The sequence below is a fragment of the Drosophila novamexicana genome, unplaced genomic scaffold (assembly GCF_003285875.2).
Source record: "Drosophila novamexicana strain 15010-1031.04,08,12 unplaced genomic scaffold, DnovRS2.1 tig00004554-arrow-pilon, whole genome shotgun sequence".
Lineage (NCBI taxonomy): Eukaryota > Metazoa > Arthropoda > Insecta > Diptera > Drosophilidae > Drosophila > Drosophila novamexicana.
The window spans coordinates 2,567,897-2,585,291 of record NW_020825051.1 but is presented as its reverse complement, the minus strand read 5'-3'; the positions used below and the strand labels follow the sequence as shown (position 1 = coordinate 2,585,291).

General features: G+C 44.4%; 2 protein-coding genes across 2 annotated transcripts in view; one reads left to right on the top strand and one right to left on the bottom strand.

Annotated features, from left to right (window-relative positions):
• LOC115769983 (calcium uniporter protein, mitochondrial) overlaps window positions 1-5,773 on the top strand; it is a 43,648-nt gene extending 37,875 nt beyond the window's left edge. Inside the window, exons 3-7 of the mRNA XM_030715043.1 lie at window positions 3,470-3,701; window positions 4,411-4,516; window positions 4,573-4,674; window positions 4,737-4,940; window positions 5,011-5,773. Of these exons, the coding sequence (XP_030570903.1) occupies window positions 3,470-3,701; window positions 4,411-4,516; window positions 4,573-4,674; window positions 4,737-4,940; window positions 5,011-5,262 (896 nt within the window). The 3' untranslated portion in view covers window positions 5,263-5,773. The remainder of the gene's footprint in view (window positions 1-3,469; window positions 3,702-4,410; window positions 4,517-4,572; window positions 4,675-4,736; window positions 4,941-5,010) is intronic.
• A 2,094-nt stretch (window positions 5,774-7,867) lies between these two features.
• LOC115769460 (serine protease nudel) lies at window positions 7,868-17,299 on the bottom strand. Its single transcript, XM_030714273.1, has 19 exons — window positions 17,281-17,299; window positions 16,466-16,612; window positions 15,623-16,406; window positions 14,734-15,448; window positions 14,493-14,655; window positions 13,374-14,431; window positions 12,836-13,312; window positions 12,444-12,777; window positions 11,400-12,386; window positions 11,305-11,330; window positions 11,054-11,076; window positions 10,812-10,981; window positions 10,635-10,748; window positions 9,790-10,576; window positions 9,539-9,730; window positions 9,012-9,481; window positions 8,657-8,948; window positions 8,489-8,596; window positions 7,868-8,429 (listed from the first exon to the last, which is right to left on the bottom strand). The coding sequence occupies exons 1-19, from the start codon at window positions 17,297-17,299 to the stop codon at window positions 7,868-7,870; spliced, it is 7,428 nt and encodes a 2,475-aa protein (XP_030570133.1).
• Between the last annotated feature and the right edge of the window lie 96 nt (window positions 17,300-17,395).

Genomic DNA, 17,395 nt, shown 5'->3' with positions numbered 1-17,395 from the left:
ACAAGCTCCCATTTGTCGTCGCCTGGCTCCTCGGAGCGACCTTCTCAGCCGCTGCCGCTCGTAAATAATACTGCCACCAATGCGTCGTCGTCGTCTTCTTCTTCTTCTGCCTGTGGCACCACTTCGACTTTGTCGCCACACAATGGTAGGTAGCTGCTGGTCAGGTACAAATAGGAGTCGCAGTCCTAAGTCCTGCTCTCAGCGCTTGGTTGCACAATGGAGCCGCAGCCGACTTTATCGTCGTGTCGCGTAATCTCAGCACAAAGGAGTTATCGTGTTGCCACTGCCACACGCCTAGCCCCGCCTCATCAACTAACAGAACTTACCCACTAATAGCTCAAGTTGAGTGTTTGTTGCGCGCTTTTCACTTTGTGTGTGTGTTTCTTTCTTTTATTTATGTTTGTGCTCAATTTGAAATGTACTTTTAAATGCCTTATGCATGCAGTTTTTAAACGCTTCGACTGAGCTTTTATAATTTAATTTAAATGCCCAATTGTTACACACGCACCCACGCACAACATGCAACACAGCCAGAGCTGTTGAACATGTATTCAAAATGAAATCGCCGTCAAATTGCAGAGTGCGGAATTCATAATAATACAGCAGAGCAACAAATTTTACATACTCGCCGAGCAGGGGGGGATGCCAAAGCAAGGACCTGCACAGAAGCCAGAACTCATGTAATCATGCAACGCTCATACGCCCCGTTGCAACATTGCAAGGCGCGTTGCCGCTAAGTATGCAACACAGTTGCCAAGCTATTCTGATTGCCCGCCACAGATGACAATATTATAGAGCTGCGCGAGAATGCAAGCAATTTGCATATTAGCCGATATGTGACTGAACACGAAACTGACTATATTATACATATAGGGGGAAACTCGAAACGACAACTAGAAAACTTGATTGGTTTTTAAAGTTTCAAATATGATATTTTACAAAAAATATTTATTAAACGAAAAAGCTTTTTAGCGAGTTTCTAGTCTTTGTTCGAAGAATTTTTTTTAAAAATAATTAATTAAAATTAAGAAACCGAAAAATATAATCCCAATTTAAATTCAACACAAATTGACATACCTTACTTCTTTGTATTAACTGTCTCTGTAGTGATAATAGAAATGCCACCTTTCTGGGTGTGCACTTATTTTTAAACCTAATGCTATGTAAAAAGCTGACCTTTGAATATCCAATTAACTATGTGAAGTTCATGCAAGGTTCAGTTGACCTAAGCTAACAAATGATCTATACTATGCTCAGCTATTTAACATCGCGTAGTCAACTTAAATAAGACTTAATTGCAAGTATACTACTGACACACACACATGGACACACACACACACGTGCAACGACTACAAAAGCTGACTGTTATAAATTTGTAGGCTGATTGCCGCATTGCATTTCCGCCTGCTACACTTTGACCTCAATTCCTTTGAATGTGTGTGTGTGTGATGTCTATGTCTATGTGAATGTGTGACACTTGTTAACCCTGTGCTTGGCCTGCGGAAACTGCCTATTAAGTTTTGATGAGAGCAAAGCACCAAAAGTTGTGGCAAAGACATGACACGCTCCTACAGGATAACAGGAATTTAATCAATGTTTGCACGCCCCTGCACGCTCTGCGGTTTTTGAGGGGTGTTGAAAACCTCTATGGTTAGTGTTTACTTTGGCAACAACGATATAACTGGTAACAACAAAATCAGTGACAGGACTCACAACTCGGTTGTGGGTATTTTATGTGTGTGTGTGAATGCGTATGCGTCATGCTTCCTGTGGTTAGTTATCTGAGAGCAAATGCCGCTTGCCGCTTGTCAAAGTTTGCAAAATTGAACTTTTTGCGTTGTAGGCAATGCTATCCACATACAAATCAAATAGTGTGTGTGTGTGTGTGTGTGTGTGTGTGTGTGTGTGTGTGTGTGTTGTGGCAGGCAGCAGCTTTGATTGCGGCAACGCAATGTGGCAGCACTTTGACACGACAGCAAAACATGAATCAAGTTCATAGAACTTTTTTTTCTTTTGGCCATATTCTTTTAATAGTTTAGTTAGTGCTAGTTAGTTGGGCATAGCTTATACCACATATGGTTTATAGCATTCGAGTATATTTTTATAGTTTCTTGCCACGTACACTAAAACAACAAAGCACAACGCACAGCCACAGATTCGTTGGGTGTGCGTGTGTATGTGTGCGTGAGCCTCGACTCGACTCGACTCAGCGATCAACAAACCGAGACACACGTCTGCAAGCGCGAAAATCAGAAAGTTAACTGAAAATTAACACAAAACTCTCAAACTATCAATAATCAAGCAGAAGCCGCAAACAGAAAAAATATATATAGAAAATAACAGAAGAGAAGTAGAAGGAGAAAAAAAAAAGAAAACATAAAACACACATATAAAATGTGTTTAAAATCCCAAAAAATCAAAGTGCATGAAAATAATAATCACAACAACAGCTAGCAATGAGCGATGGACCTGGGCGCAGTTAGCCAAGCAACAAAACCAACAACAACAACAACAACAGTAATAACAACAACACTAGTTACCCACATTTCAGTGGCGCCGCCGACAACAACAGCAACAACATCTACTGCTTATAGACAGCAACTACAACTAAGACCCAGTAAATGCGCTTAAACTGAGGCAAATCTCTTATTAGAAGCTATTGGGCTGCTGCTTGCATCGCTGGCCACTTGGCGTGTTGCATGTGCCACAGCGAAACACATGTATATATAAATTATATGTATTAATTTCTATATATACATTTATATATATATATTTACATAGCATAGGCGCTTGTGCTTTGTGCTACTTCAAAGCTGCTGAACAAAAGCGCAGCCCACACATGCGACAAAGTGAAAACTTTAACACGCACACTCACTATTTAAAGAGGTGTGTGTGTGAGTGTGTGAGTGTGTGTGTGTTAGTACAGCAACAGCTAATTGAATTGTTGCCTCTGTCATTTGTGTCTCATCTGCTCATTTTTAGCTAGCTACCAATCTTTGCCACATCGCTTGGGGGCAGGCGTCATATGCGTCATGCCTCAGCGATCAATTCGTACGACTAACTGCATTCAACAACCTTGAGTAGCTCTGCGGGCAATTAATACAAAAAAACCTGCAACGCAATCTGACACAAATACTATATAACTATAACTGCTTACAATCATAAGCACTGTTGGGCTAGGTTAGAAACGTTGCCACATCATGACTCGACACTTAACAGAACTTTGTGCCGCAGCTGGCGTTAGAGTAACTAACTCGCAAGCTTCTTGGAAATTTAGTAAAAGCCAAAAGTCACTTTTTCGCATTTGTTTCGACTAAGATTAATCTCTCTTGTGTATGGCTTTAGGGATCTTCAAGCTGTTCCTAAAAACGTTTACGTAGTTTAAAGAAAACTAAAAAAAAATGTATCAAGCTATTGAGAAAACCTTTTAATGTCGCCCCTCATTTTGTCCTACTCTCTTGCCCCATAGATGATGTCAGTCTGGAGTATATCAATGGCATGCCTCATTTGACAGTTCGCCTGCCAAGTCGCAATGAGCTGTGCCAGTTCGCCTTGAAGCCCATCTCGCACACCGTTGGGAATCTGCTGACAATGCTCAGGGAGGAGGATCGGGGCATAGATCGTGCTGCGGTTATCAACAAGCACGGCGTGCGCATTGCTTCCTCCTGCACCATTGAACGATTGCTGGACGATGAATTCAGGTAAGTGCCGCAATATAACACCTGCTGCTTATATCTGACGGGGCTTACCTTTATGGTGTGCATTAAACCACAATCCGCCAATGTCAAGCTAGCGTTACATGAGGCAGGGCCTGTTCAAAGATATGAAACATGGCAGATAAGCAATCAATAAATAGTATGATAAAAAATGTTTCCATGCATTTAAAAAAAAAGTCTCTCAAGCATCACTATAAATCATTGGGCCATTCCACAAGCCAATATAGCCAAGTACCTGGCCTACCAACAAGCTGGCCGGCTTTTTAAGTCCAGCAGAATGCTATATGACTCAAATGCATAAATTCGATTCCGTTCTCAGTTATGTATATGGGATGCATCTCCGGGGTGGGCATAAAATAAAATTGTATGCACAATTGCAAACTCGCGAAGGCTTGTGCGCAACCAAACATTGCATAAAGAGCTGGGGCTTCTAGCCTTACTGGCACCACTTAAAAGAGACAGCAGCCCCAATAACGATTCCAACGTCAACTAGATATACAACTGCCATTGTTCATGGACGGTTGCCACTTGTCTGGCGCCTGAGTCGCTTAAGTTCTATTCAAATTTAAATAGTTACCCCAAGATCCAGCAAACCAAACTTTGTTTCAAAACAAATTTCCATAGACAGCTTAACAGTGTATAAAAGGTGGCGCAAACAAAAATGGACAACTAACTCGTATATTTTTAATGGCAGTATACAAATAAACAATCGCAATTTGGATGTGAAGCCGCCAGAACGCGAAAAGATCACGACGGAGAAGATTGACAAGATGGACGATGTGCGCAAGATCATAGCACAGGTGCGCGAAACAATGAATAGGCCGTATGAATTTCACATAAATCCGAGTTTTTGCAGCTCTACGAGGCCTTCAATGTGGGCGAGTATCAGCTGGAGAAGAGCAATCAATTGGCCAAGGAACTGGAAAACCTGCGTTACGAACTGGAGCCGCTAGAGGAGGTTGGTTGACTATTAAACACATCTAATGGACTAACCCGATTATCAATTGTTTTGTACACCAGAAAAAAATGGAGCTGGTTAAAAATGCTGAGCGCCGAACCAATATGATGACCTGGGTGGGCCTGGGTCTAATGTCCGTGCAATTCGGCATACTCGCGCGCTTGACCTGGTGGGAATACTCTTGGGATATTATGGAGCCGGTGACCTATTTTGTCACCTATGGCACGACAATGGCCATGTACGCCTACTATTGTGTAACCAAGCGAGTAAGTTCGAAGATTGTACTCATTTCAAGGAACCAATATGTTCAATAATCGCATCCAAAATCCCTGCCAGGAATATATCATGGAGAATGTATATAATCGCCAGTACTCGCTGAACATTTATAAGAATGCCAAAAAAGTTCAGTTCGATGTGGAACACTATAATCGACTGAAGCGCAGATCTGCGGAATTGGAATATAATCTGAGACGTCTCAATGATCCCATCAATATGGGTCTGCCAGCTCATTTGGTGCGCACCCAGCTGGATTCACCACCTATTGAAGAGAGCAATGGAACGGAAAAGTGTAAAGAGAAAAGTACTTAAGAACCTCGTGGCTAGCTTCTGCTCTTCTAGACGTCGGAACAGAGACAACAGACCAGAGAGCACATGTAAGGGATGAAGAGAAAGCATGGGAACGAAGGGAAAGCTGAAGTAGCCACCTATAAAAAATGAAACTCAAATCTATATTTAAACACTCGCAAGCTCTCAATCAATCAACTCGTCATTTAGCCAATGTTGTCGTACAGTGATCGAAATTATAGTCAACTCCATATAGATATATTCAGCTATGGTTTTATATGTTTTGCTCTTACTTAATTGTTCATTCGTTTGTTGAGTGTACTGTCCTTTTCTGTTAACTGAATGTTTAGTTAGTTATTTTTTAATTTTTAGCCTAAGCCAAAGTTTTAATGGGCCCAGAAAGCGCACAAATTTCACAAATGACGTCATCTGCTAAAGGTGTTTGCTTGACTTTTGTTTAGTTATTTATTTAATCAGTGATTTGTTTTTAAGCATCAACTGTGTGCGTTGTGAAAGTTCTAGTAAAATATATGATTTATTTATTGAATATTAACCCCTTTGAGTTTCTTTATTTAATTTTTTTTTTCTCAATATTTGAATTATTCCACGCTCTTGAGATGAACTCTCTTTAGTTTTCGGGTTATGAGATTTCCGTAAAAATTACTCCATTTTTTTAAAGAGTTAACTTGTCTAAAGCCAACTTGCAACATGCTCTTGGGCTAAATTAAATTTCTAAAAACCCTTTGCATACTTTAAAGCTGAAGGGAGAACGAATATAAAAGTTAATTTCTTTTTGTTTTAAGAGCTGAGGGAATGCCAAATTGATAGCTATAATTCCCAGGCTGAAAAAAGAAAACTTAAAATATATTTGTATATTTAACTGAAAGAACATCATATACTTAACCACCTATTATAAATATATTTTAATTTAGACAGGGGCGCTCATCAGTGTGAAGAAAACCGTGAAAACTTGCAGTGAAATCTACTAACTTCCTAAGCTTTAATATACCTACTTAGCATATACTAACTATACTAACTATTTACGATAACAAATACTAGATACATATATATATATATATATATATATATATATATATATATACAAATTGTAAATACAAACGCACCAACTATTTCATTAAGAGTTTTAGCAACAACAACATTTAACACACAAATTATGTAGTTAGTAATGTTTACGAAATTCCTAAACTAAAATGATAATGAATATGAAAATGATGCCATAACATTAGTGACAGCAACTAATTTGATAGGTACTTATAAATTATAAAAATGTACATGTAAATATATAAACTGCTGTGTTTCATGACAACGTAAACGATATTTAAGACCCGAAATTGTTTTCAAAATGGCAAGAAAGTTACAAATGGAAATAGCTGCAAATAAAGTCTAAAATGAATTTAGTATAAGCAACTGGACTTTGATAATTGGCCACTAGTTTAACTGTTTTACGCTTTCGCTCTAAAGCTCTAAACCTAGAATCGCGAAAAAGGTTGTGTTAAAAACTTTATGCCTATATCTACTATGTGCTGTATTAAATCTAAACCCTGAAACCAATCACTAACATTCACACTCGGAAGCTTATAAGCCACACTCTAGCATAGCTTTTCAATGCGCTCACTACACTTAAAACAAATACGCATATTTTAAATACACAACTAACCAAATATAACATAAGCCTAAGTATTATTCATACATACAACAAATATTTAAAAGACATTTGTGATTCAATTTGAAATTATAAAGAAAATATTGTTTTTTATTTGTATAAAAAAACAAGAAACAAATAATAAACTAAAATTCACTTATTAATTAAACTTTCCTAAATAATATTTGAAGTAATTGTCTAAAATTCCCTAAAATTCATTTAATTTACTTAAATTTACTAAGAGTATTCCCATACTTATATTGTTGTAATCAGCGCCAAAGACTTATTAAAAAACTAACAAACAAAAAAATTGTACCCAGCCTTCTTTAAAATGAAAAAAGAAAACTATGATGCTCGTTAAAATACTTATATATTATATTAAAACCTAACTATTGTTAACTGTACTTATAAAACAACATCAAAACTGGACTAATCCCCACAAGGTGTTTAACTGTTCTTAAGATACTTAATATTTATGATTCTGAAGTACCTTTTTTTCGAAAAAAAAAACAATCTTTAATCTTTTTAACGAATTTATATTAAAAAAAAAACCAAACAAAACAAACAAAAACAGAAATTATGATAAGTGCTTTAAGTATTCAATTGTTTACATTTTGACTAAACAAGAACAAACATGCGATTTTTTACATTTATAAAAACATAAATTTGTTTGTTAAACATAATCAAGTTCAGGAACCCAGCTTCAAAAATACTTAAAATTCTAAAAACAAACGGAAATGAAAATGATTAAATAAATAAAAAAAGTATACATACATAACAAAAAATTATGCGGCAACTAGACAACTGATTAAAAATGATAAATAAATAAAAAATTGAAACATAATTTTAAAAAATAGAAAAACATTTTAGTATTTATTAGAGAATGTTAATAATCCCGTTTTAATTTGCTACTAAAACGTACAAAAATACAATCACGAGATTTAGATAGGTTTTAGAAATAAATATTCATGCACAGCGTATTTCCAGCCTGAAACAGCGATTCGAATCCGTTGTATTCCATCTAACCAGCTCAGCAATAGGCCGGCTAGGCTTGAGGAACAGCGTTAGCTGTTCGTTAAGCTGCAGCGGCGAAAATTTGCTGACGATCAGCGCCTTTGTGGAGTCCCGATATTTGCCGACCAATGTGTCATTGCCGAAAGCGCGACCTCGTCTGTCAGCTACCTCAAAGGTGTGCTTGGCCTCGTTGGTGGCATCATCGATGAGGCGATAGCTGGGAAATCGATCCGGATTGTAGCCCAGCTTCTTGCAGATATCACGCACTTCGGATATGCTTGGTGGCGAAGTCTTGGGAAAGCATTTGGTGTGCCAAATACCATATGTTTGTTCAATTACTTGGCCATACTGTGATACTAACTTCTTGTGACTATATTCACTATGCGCCCAGTAATCCTGCTGCTGCTCCTGCAGCGGGTGCTCAATACCAAAGCAGAAGCGCTCATCCTCGCCGTTGGGACAATCAGGATGCTTGTCGCACACAAAATCACGTGGTATGCAATCCTCAGGAGAGCTAAAGGGTTAAAGAGAGTTAAAGGCGAGGCACCAAGTGCTTGTTTATAGTTGACTTACGAGCTGCATTGAAAGTGATCCGCGGTACAGTTGCACAGCACCGAACTTTCATCGCTCTTGTCCCAGCAATTGCGCTTGCCATCGCATATCTTGGAAGGGTCCGTGGCCCTAAAAGGAATCAATATCATTACTATTTACTTTATCAATATCAAGCTGTATATATCTCACTGCAAATACGTAAAACAGCTACATATTGTGGGTTCATCCGTCATATCCTGACAGTCCGGCACATGATCACAAAACTTGCTCTTGGGCACACACTTGGCGCTCGTACGGCACTTCATTTCGCCCGGTGCACAGCGTTGTTTCAGCTCACGGCATTTGGACACTTCCTCATCGCTCCCATCGTGACAGTCGCTGCGGCCATCGCAGAGCGCCGACTGCGGCAGACAGACGCCCAGGGGACAACGATGTGTTTCACATGGAGGCGATGACTGCACATTGGTGCAATGCGGTTGATCTGTGCAGAATACATCGCAGTTAAATAGTCAACTAGAATTGCACACAACTACAAATTAAATACCCATAATTTCCTGCAGTGACTTGTAGGCCTCGTTCAGTGTCCTAATGCCAAAAGGCGCTCTGAAGCTTTGGCAGTTGGTATTATTATAAATAAAGATTGCCGAAGGATACCAGCCGGTGTGCGAATCCCGGCACACAAGCACGCCCTGATCGCTGGGCTGCACTTGAACATCACTCAGATTCCTCTGTCCAAACTGCGTGCAGCTGGTGAATTTGGTGAGTGCAGGCATCGCCCTGGCCGTGACACCGCTAAGCAGTTCCACTTCGTCCGATATGGATGCCATATCCTCGGCGCTTACATTTAGCATGCGCATCAAATTACCTGAGGGCTGACGCTCCTGCATTTGATAGCAGGAGTTGCAGCTGGTATCATTGCTGACTCTTGTAATGGCCACCGTCTTGATGCGTCCAGTGAAATCATCATGCAGCATGCTGATGCATTCATGCGGGGCGCTCTCTTGTTCATCAGAACTGTGGAATAAACGGGTTCTCAGTAAGCTTAATTTATGGACAAATTCAGGTACTTACATATCAGGCAGAAAAGTGGGCAGGACGTAGTGCGTAAATCTTGCCGGCTGCTCCAGATGATACAGCAGTACATTGGACCTGGGCACCGCTTCAAAGCAGTCCACACGAAGTATCTGTTCGTGGGTGCTGCGGTGCAAAGAGCGCTTGGTCTTGCCACCGCCCAGCAAGGCGCTGATGTAGTGCGTATCAAAGCTGCAGAAGATTAGAGCAGATCAGAAGTTATCATAGACTGATAGATGCACCCAACAAACCTTATGCCGGTGAGGCAGCTCTCGTGCACCAGCAGCCAGTGCTTGTCCAGGAGGACTCCCAGACACCAGAGTTCACCATTCACATAGACATCAGCCAGCCAAGGCCAATGCAGCTCCTCAATGGCCTCGTGCAGCTGCTCCTGCACCAGCAGCGTCTTGTTATTCTTGCTCTTGATCAGCATGTCCAGGCGATCCATAATTTCATCCTTTTTGTTGACCAGCTGCGCCGGCTGCTGCGGTTTAAAGTGCACATTTGGCTTCTTGTGCGTGCTAATTGTGGGCAGCAGCTCCGGTAGATTCCCAGTGGGACGCTGAATTATCGCCTGTCCAGCGCTGAAGGTTTTCAGCGGCAATGTAATATTAGAACGGGCATTGCATTCCACATAGATGCCCAGACACTTGTTGGGCACGATACGCGCCTTTTGTCGCCCGTGCGGCACTTGCTGTGCGTGCTTCGGGAGAACCATCTCCGTGCTGGTCAGCTGGACATTGTCCCGCATCAGCGCTCGCAGCTGGTTGCCAGAATGTGATCTGATTAGCTCTGGGCTAACGGGATGCATCTCCTGCTGGCTGACAAACTCCGTGCTGTTGTAGTAGTGGGCGCCCCTGAAGCCCAGCAAGGCGCAGATTGTATCCGCCGTCTTAGCCTGTTGCTCATGGAAGCCTGTCTCATGGGCGCAAACCACGCGCCACGAACCGTGCGTATTCTTCGAGAAGACGCCAGCGCTGCTGAACTTGGGCTGCTGATGCGCATCGAAGTGCACATCGTGGCCGTTGGTTAAGGCAACTGTGAATGGAGAGTTAACAAGTTAATTGCGAGCCTGGAGCTGGGCGAAACAACATACAGCAATCCTTTTCATCCTCACTGAACTTGCAATCCACAACTTTGTCACAGCGCTTGGCCAGCGGCAGACAGCTCTTGGACAGCGCGCAGTGGTACTCGTGCTCCTGGCAGCCACCTGCAGTTGGATAAATTTCACTTTAAATGATGCAGTGGCTCTTTGGGTTTGCCTTGAGCTTACCACAGTTCTGCTCATCGCTCAGATCCTCACAGTCGGCTTTTCCATCGCAAATGAGTGTGCTGAGGCCGCCCTTGAGATAGTCACGACAGCTGCACTCCAGTTCATCGGTGCCATCCTCGCAATCCACTCTGCGATCACAGCGATGCTGCAGATCCACAATTTGAGGCATTCTGGACAGTTAAAATTAGGCATTAATGATTTATAAACTACTCCAAACTACTAAAGCTGGGAATAGGACTTACTTCCGACAGATGAACTTATTGGGCAGCTGCTTGTCCGCCGCGCTGACTTTGCTGCGCTCTGTTGTGCTTGGCTTTGGGGTTGCGGCTGATGCAGCTGTTGTTCTTGGTGTAGTTGATGTTGTTAGCGTTGTTGTTGCAGTTGGCTGTGATGCGGGTGAAGTTGTTGTTGCTGGTGTTGTTACTGTTGGTGCCAAAGTTGAAGTTCTCTCTGTTGTTGCCAGAGTTGTCTCTGTTGTTGTGGGCTGTGTCACAGCTTCTGTTGTGCTGCTGTCGGCGGCTTTGGAAGCCGCCAAAGTTGTGCTCTCAGCGTGAGTTGTTGTTGCAACTGTTGTTCCAAGTGTTGCACTTGTTGTTGTGCCCATATTGGGCGCATCTGTCGTGAACGCGAACAGCGTTGTGTTTGCAGTTGTTGACTCTTCAAGCAGCTGGCTCATCAGATCCGTCAATTTCATCAAATCCTCGGTGGGTGTTGGCCAAACTGTTGTTGTAGGCGGCGGCAAAGTTGTGGTCAAAGTTCTGTTTGGCAATGTTGTTGTTGCTGTTGTTGTCGTTTGCAATATGGTTGTTGGTAATGTTGTGGTTGTTATTGCCGAAGTGGCTGAAGTCGTGTTGTCAAGCTCCGCTTCATTCTCTGCTGCCGGCGTGCTGCTCTCCTCAGTTATTGTCCATGTATCAGTCTGTGCTGTTTCTGGTGTTGTGCCGAGCTGTCTGGTTTCGTTTTCGGGTGGTGGCGCTGTCAGCATATGCGCAATCAAATTCGCATCTTCAATAGAAACATCCTGACGCTGCTTGTGCTCCGTCTGCTGTGCTTCCTGGTCGTGTGCTGCCGTTTGTTTCTGTGGATAATAGTCGCTTTCTGTGGTGCTGCTTACTGTTTGCTGGCTGCCCACCATGTCGGGAATAAAGTTGTAGGCACAGCCCACCTCATCCTCGCCGCCCAGGCAGTCCACGTTGCGATCGCAGCGCAAACGCTGGGAAATGCAACGCTTGCCGCCCCAAACGCATATGAATCCCGGACAGTGCTGCAGCGGCTGGCGTGCTGGAAGCAAGCCTGGCTTCACGGCTAGCTCCAGCCAGTCCAGATAGAGGGCAACCCGTGTATAGACGCCGAACTCTTTGGGTCGCGCACAGCCATTGCCGTGGCTGACGACGCCCGCCAAATACCATTGTTCCGGCTGACTGACGCTGCGGCAGAAGAGCGGTCCACCCGAGTCTCCTTGGCAGGCATCGCGACCACCACCCGGCTCACCGGCACAAACGTCCTCAGAAGCCCGATCCTCGGGATCCGTGCAGCCTTTGCGTATGGGCACAATGACCTGGCGCATGGCATCACCTGCAGCATATACAAAATTCAGTATGATTTGTCAAATGTGATCTCACGCACACCTACTGCTCGGACCCTTCTCCCTTATGGCGCCCCAGCCAATGACGGTGCAGAGCGTGTGCTCCTCTGGACCCCAGATCCAGTCTTGGCCAAAGGTGGTTCGTCCCATATCTGGCAAGCAAATAGGCTTCACCCAGCGATTGAACTCCAGCGGCGCCGCAACGCGCAACAGGGAGAGATCGTTGCGCATGCTGCGGCGCTCGTAAGCCTGATGCACCACCACATGGGAAACACTTTGTATCTGAGTAGCCGGCGAGTAGCTGGTGCGGCGCAAGAGTCCAGCGCGCACCTCATAGTAATACTTGATATAGTTGATTACACAGTGCGCCGCGCTGATGATCTATGAGTTGGTTTTAGATGCTGCTAAGTAGAGGTGGCTTCTAAATGTCCAGACTTACCCAATGCTCCGAGTAGATGGTGCCGCCACAGTGGAACTTGCCATCTCGGTAGATGGCCACCACGAAGGGCCACTGCAAGGGACTTGCATAGCTGCCGCCCACGATCCGACCTTTATCCGACTCCAGGCGATCCTCAATGGGTGCCCTCTTCGTGCGCTTTGCGCGCCCACTCGCGCTCGGCTTGCTGGGCAGGCCACACTGCGGAGGCGGACACTTGACGTAGGCAACGTGGTCGACCAGCGTGTCCTGACCATTACGTCCATGGCAGCCTTGGGCAAAGTGTATGCCCGCATGCAACGAGGGCTCTATGAATGGACCCGACAGCGTAACCTGTTTGAAGGTAAGATTTGCGGATTGATTGAGGTCCTCCGATTCACAGGCGGCGGCCGCCCACCTAGCGCCATTGTTGCATACAGGATACCAATCGCCGCGATGATTGTGATACAGATAACCCTCCGAAGCAGAAGCTGCATGTGACTAAGTAGCAACAGGAAAATTTACTAAGAGTAATCCTTATAGGAGTACGCCCAGAGCTTACCATATGATGGCCAACATCTGTGAGCAGCATGCTGCACTGCAGCTCATCGCGTCCGTTGAAGCAGTTCTGGAAACCATCGCAGCGCTCGTGGCGACTGTAGCACATGGACAATGTGGAGCGATTATGTCGCGCATATTCCTCGGCATTCTCGTAGCAGGAGTGCGCCAGAGACTCACAGCCAAAGCAGCCCAGCTCATCCTCGCCCATGGGGCAGTCCGCATAGCCATCACACAGACGCTCCTCATCCAGTCGATCGGCGCAGGTGCAGGCCGACTCATCGCTGCCATCAGGACAGTCGATGACATTGTCACACCAGCGCGATGCGGCAATGCACTCCTGCTGCCCATAGCAGGCCAGCTGATCCGCTTCCGGGCACTTGAAACGCTGCTGCGGCTGTTCCGGCAAACCCAGATAGGAGGCGTAGATGATCTGGCTCTGATGAGCCATGCCCGTCTGATTGGCATGCCGCATCTTGAAATTGGCATTGGAGAAGCCCGCCTGGCTGCCAGACGACAAATTGTTTTGCATCGTTTGTCCCTGTCCGGCTTGTCCCTGCTGGTTTTGCATGTAGGTGCAGTAGACCTGCTGCTGTCCATTTTGCTGCTTCTGTGGTGATGCGTTCTTCGAGAAGATGTTGGGCAGCTGATTCTGTGCACCGCCCGCCGTACCGCCGCTGCCGCCAAAGAAATTGCCCGATGGCCCAAACTGCTGCGGTACAAAGAATATGCCGCCGGCATTGGACGAGCCACCAAAGTGGGCGCCCTGCATGCCCATAAACGAGGGCGTGGGCGACCACATCGGCATGCGGAAATTGGCGGGTGTCATATAGAAGCACACAGGTATGCTGGGCATGCCAAAGCTCGGATTAAACATGAACTGGGCGGAGGCTTTCATTGTTTCGCCAGAGACCGGAAAGCCCCCCGGTCCGCGGCTAGTAAACTGCACGCTGGGCGATGCAGTAAACGGTTCCATCTCACCAGAGCCGCCCTCTGCGGCCGCCTTTTGTCGCAGTCTTCGTGTTAATTGCGCACACATAGACATGAGCTGTGCATCGGCGGCTGGAAGGAAATAGTATATATCAGAGCTGTGAACGACACAGGCTAGCTACAATTGTTTTACCATTTGGCACCTTGCCACTGATAGGGTTTATTTTGGGCCCCATTTGCTGCAGACTCTTGGCATCCAGCTCCGTGCCAAAAGTGTCGATAAGCTCGTCCTGTGGCGGCGCTGCATCCTGCTCGAACTTCTGCAGCCAATGATTGCGATCATAGACATTCGGAGTCTTGGACTTTTCATGGTTTGTGGTCTCATTGCTGGGTAGCACTTGGATAGCAGGCTTCTCTTGCTCATCACTAGGCACAACTTTGAGAAGCGGCTTGTCCTGCTCGTTGCTAGGCAGCACTTTGAGTAAAGGCTTCTCCTGCCTATGGCGCTCAAAGCTGTCCAGCATGTTTTCTATGCTGCTGGGATTATCCAATGGATGCACCGCACGTGCACCTTCAGTGGTGGACTCTGTGGTGGTCTCAGTAATGGTTCCAGTGGTGGTTTCAGTGGCTGCAGCTTGGGTTGTGTTATTCACTTCATTACTGCTGGCGTCGCTGTCAATAATCCAACTGATCTTCATTGGCTTGGGCTTGGTCGGAAATGCGGTGCGATTGAACCCATCCACAGCTTCAGTTGTTGTGGTTGGGCTGAGCGTAGTAATGGGCATTGTGGTTGTACTGACTGTACTAATGGGCATTGTGGTTGGACTTAACGTAGTGGAGTCCGGCTGCATGTCTTTATCTTCTACGTCCGTCGCGTTCAGTCCTGCGGTTGTTTTCGTGAATGATTCGGGTGCATCTGTTGTAGGCGCTGTGGTTGTATTTGTGCTGGGCTGGGTCCTATGGTCATCGGAGTGCAATGGACCCGGCTGAATTTCAAAGCTTGATAAGCTGGTTGTCTCTTGTAGCACAACCTGAGGCGAAATAGTTTTCTCTGTGGTGCCTGTGGTTGTTTTCTCATTAGTTCCCTCTGTGGTGTGTACAATCTCTTTGGCCTTATCGAAGCGGTCCAGAATCCAAGTGATTTGATCTGTGATATTGTCCGAGTCTAGTCCCTCGGTGGTAAGAATTGCCAAGGGCTCGTTCGTGGTGACGGTGAAGGAGCTGCTGCTGCTCATACTACTTGATGTGGTGGCATCTATTGAGGTGGTAGCTGTTGTATTCTCTTCTGTGGTGGCGGAGGAGCTACTGCGTGTGCTATTTGATGTGGTACTCTCTATTGTTGTTGTTGGCGTTGTGCTCTCCATTGTTGTTGTAGCCAACGTTGTGGTCATATTGATCTGATCCATGGCTCTCGGCGTATTCTCAACATATGCCTCCTGCTCGTCGTGGCCAGGACCATCGATGATCCAACTGATTTGTGCTGGTTTAATCTTAACTCTATTGGGTTTCAGCGTTGTCTCCTCGTTGTCAGCCACGCTGACATTGGTGAGCGGAGTTGTCACCTCTTGTTGCTGCTCCACTGTTGTCCTGGTCGTCTTGGCTGGTGCATATGTATGAAACTCATGCGACTCAATGCTATGGGATCCTAGGTGATCCCTAATAATTTCCTTCATCTTGTCCATTTTCTCGGTAACCTCTTTGGCCATCTGGTACATGCGCATAAAGGCCGACATGCAGTCCTCTGGAGTCTGTTTCTTGCATCGCACGTACTCGCTCTCCAACTGGCTGAGAGCAGCCCTGGCACGTTTGCTGCGCATCCTTGTATACAGATGCTGCATGTTGGCCTCCAGCTGGAGGGGATCAATCAGATCAACAGACTGCAAACTTCGAGGTAGTCGAAGCTTTCGCTTCATTCGAAACTTGAAGCGCATATGCTTTAAGCGCAATGACTGCTCCTCGCTCTTGGTAGCTATTCTATCGGGATCATCTTTCTTTAGCGGTATGTGAAAGGGCTGCAGTTGTGGTCTTTTTGCCAAGACATCTTCATCGATGGGTTGCAAGTTGTGCGCGTGCTTTTCATTGAGCGCCATTATTTGACGCAGGTGATCTGAAAAGGGTAATCATATTTAAGTGCTAAGATGAGGCTTTTCCTGCTTCTGTGCTTACCCATGCGCTCGAGTACAATGCCATGATATATCAATGAGATCATCAACGTAATAAGTACCAATGTGGATATGATTAGGATACGTGTGCAGGGCAGACGAAAAATGCAGCAGCGACGAGGAACTCGCTGCGTACGCTTAGCCTCCAGCTCTGAGAAAGTGTATCAGATAGTAGTCAAATATTTTATTAAACTAAGACGCCCTCAAAGAATCTTCTCTCTCGCTGCATATCTCCTCCCACTTGCGCTCTCATTGCAAATTAATTTTACCCACACACAAATCAAGTAACGTTTTATTCAAGTACTGCCTCGCTATGCGATTCTCATATATTTCTTTGCACATTAACAAGTTATGTTGTTCATAAACTATCTGCTCATTCTCTCATTGTAATGAACTCTCTTGTACTCTGTTCCTCTTCTCTTTCTCGATAGTTAAAAGTTATACATTTTGGTATGTGCAATGCAGACAGAGTATAGCTTAGTCGATTCACACCTAGACTCTATATATTGTAGGTGTTCAAATAAAATACTTTAGTGCAGCCGTGCAAAAATTTGTGTTTACAAGTTATTAATTTTAACATTATTCAACCAATTTTTATCAACATATTTTTTTTTTTGTTTAGCGAGTTCTTTACAGGCCAATTTCGCAATTTGCAGAATTGCTGATTTAATACATTTTCAACCTGAACAAAATGGAAACATAAGCTTAAAAATCTGACAAATGCTTGTGGCAAACTTGCTAAATTTCAGTCAAAAAAGTAATTAAAATGACGATTTGTATTTATTCTAAGAATGTTATGCAATATCCGAGATCACCTACCATCCACACTTTCTTTCATTTTACTAAATATTGATTAACTTGATTACACTTTATTTCCAAATAAATATTATAAGCATGTCTGAAGGATATATTGTAATTCCCTTAACAGAATTTG

Excerpts from the sequence above, each read along its gene's own strand:
- LOC115769460 (XM_030714273.1), bottom strand. Across the intron at positions 12,387-12,443 it reads AAGGGAGAAGGGTCCGAGCA|GTGATGCCATGCGCCAGGTC; the intron begins GTAGGTGTGCGT and ends TATATGCTGCAG. Across the intron at positions 9,482-9,538 it reads CCCACTTTTCTGCCTGATAT|TTCTGATGAACAAGAGAGCG; the intron begins GTAAGTACCTGA and ends TTTATTCCACAG.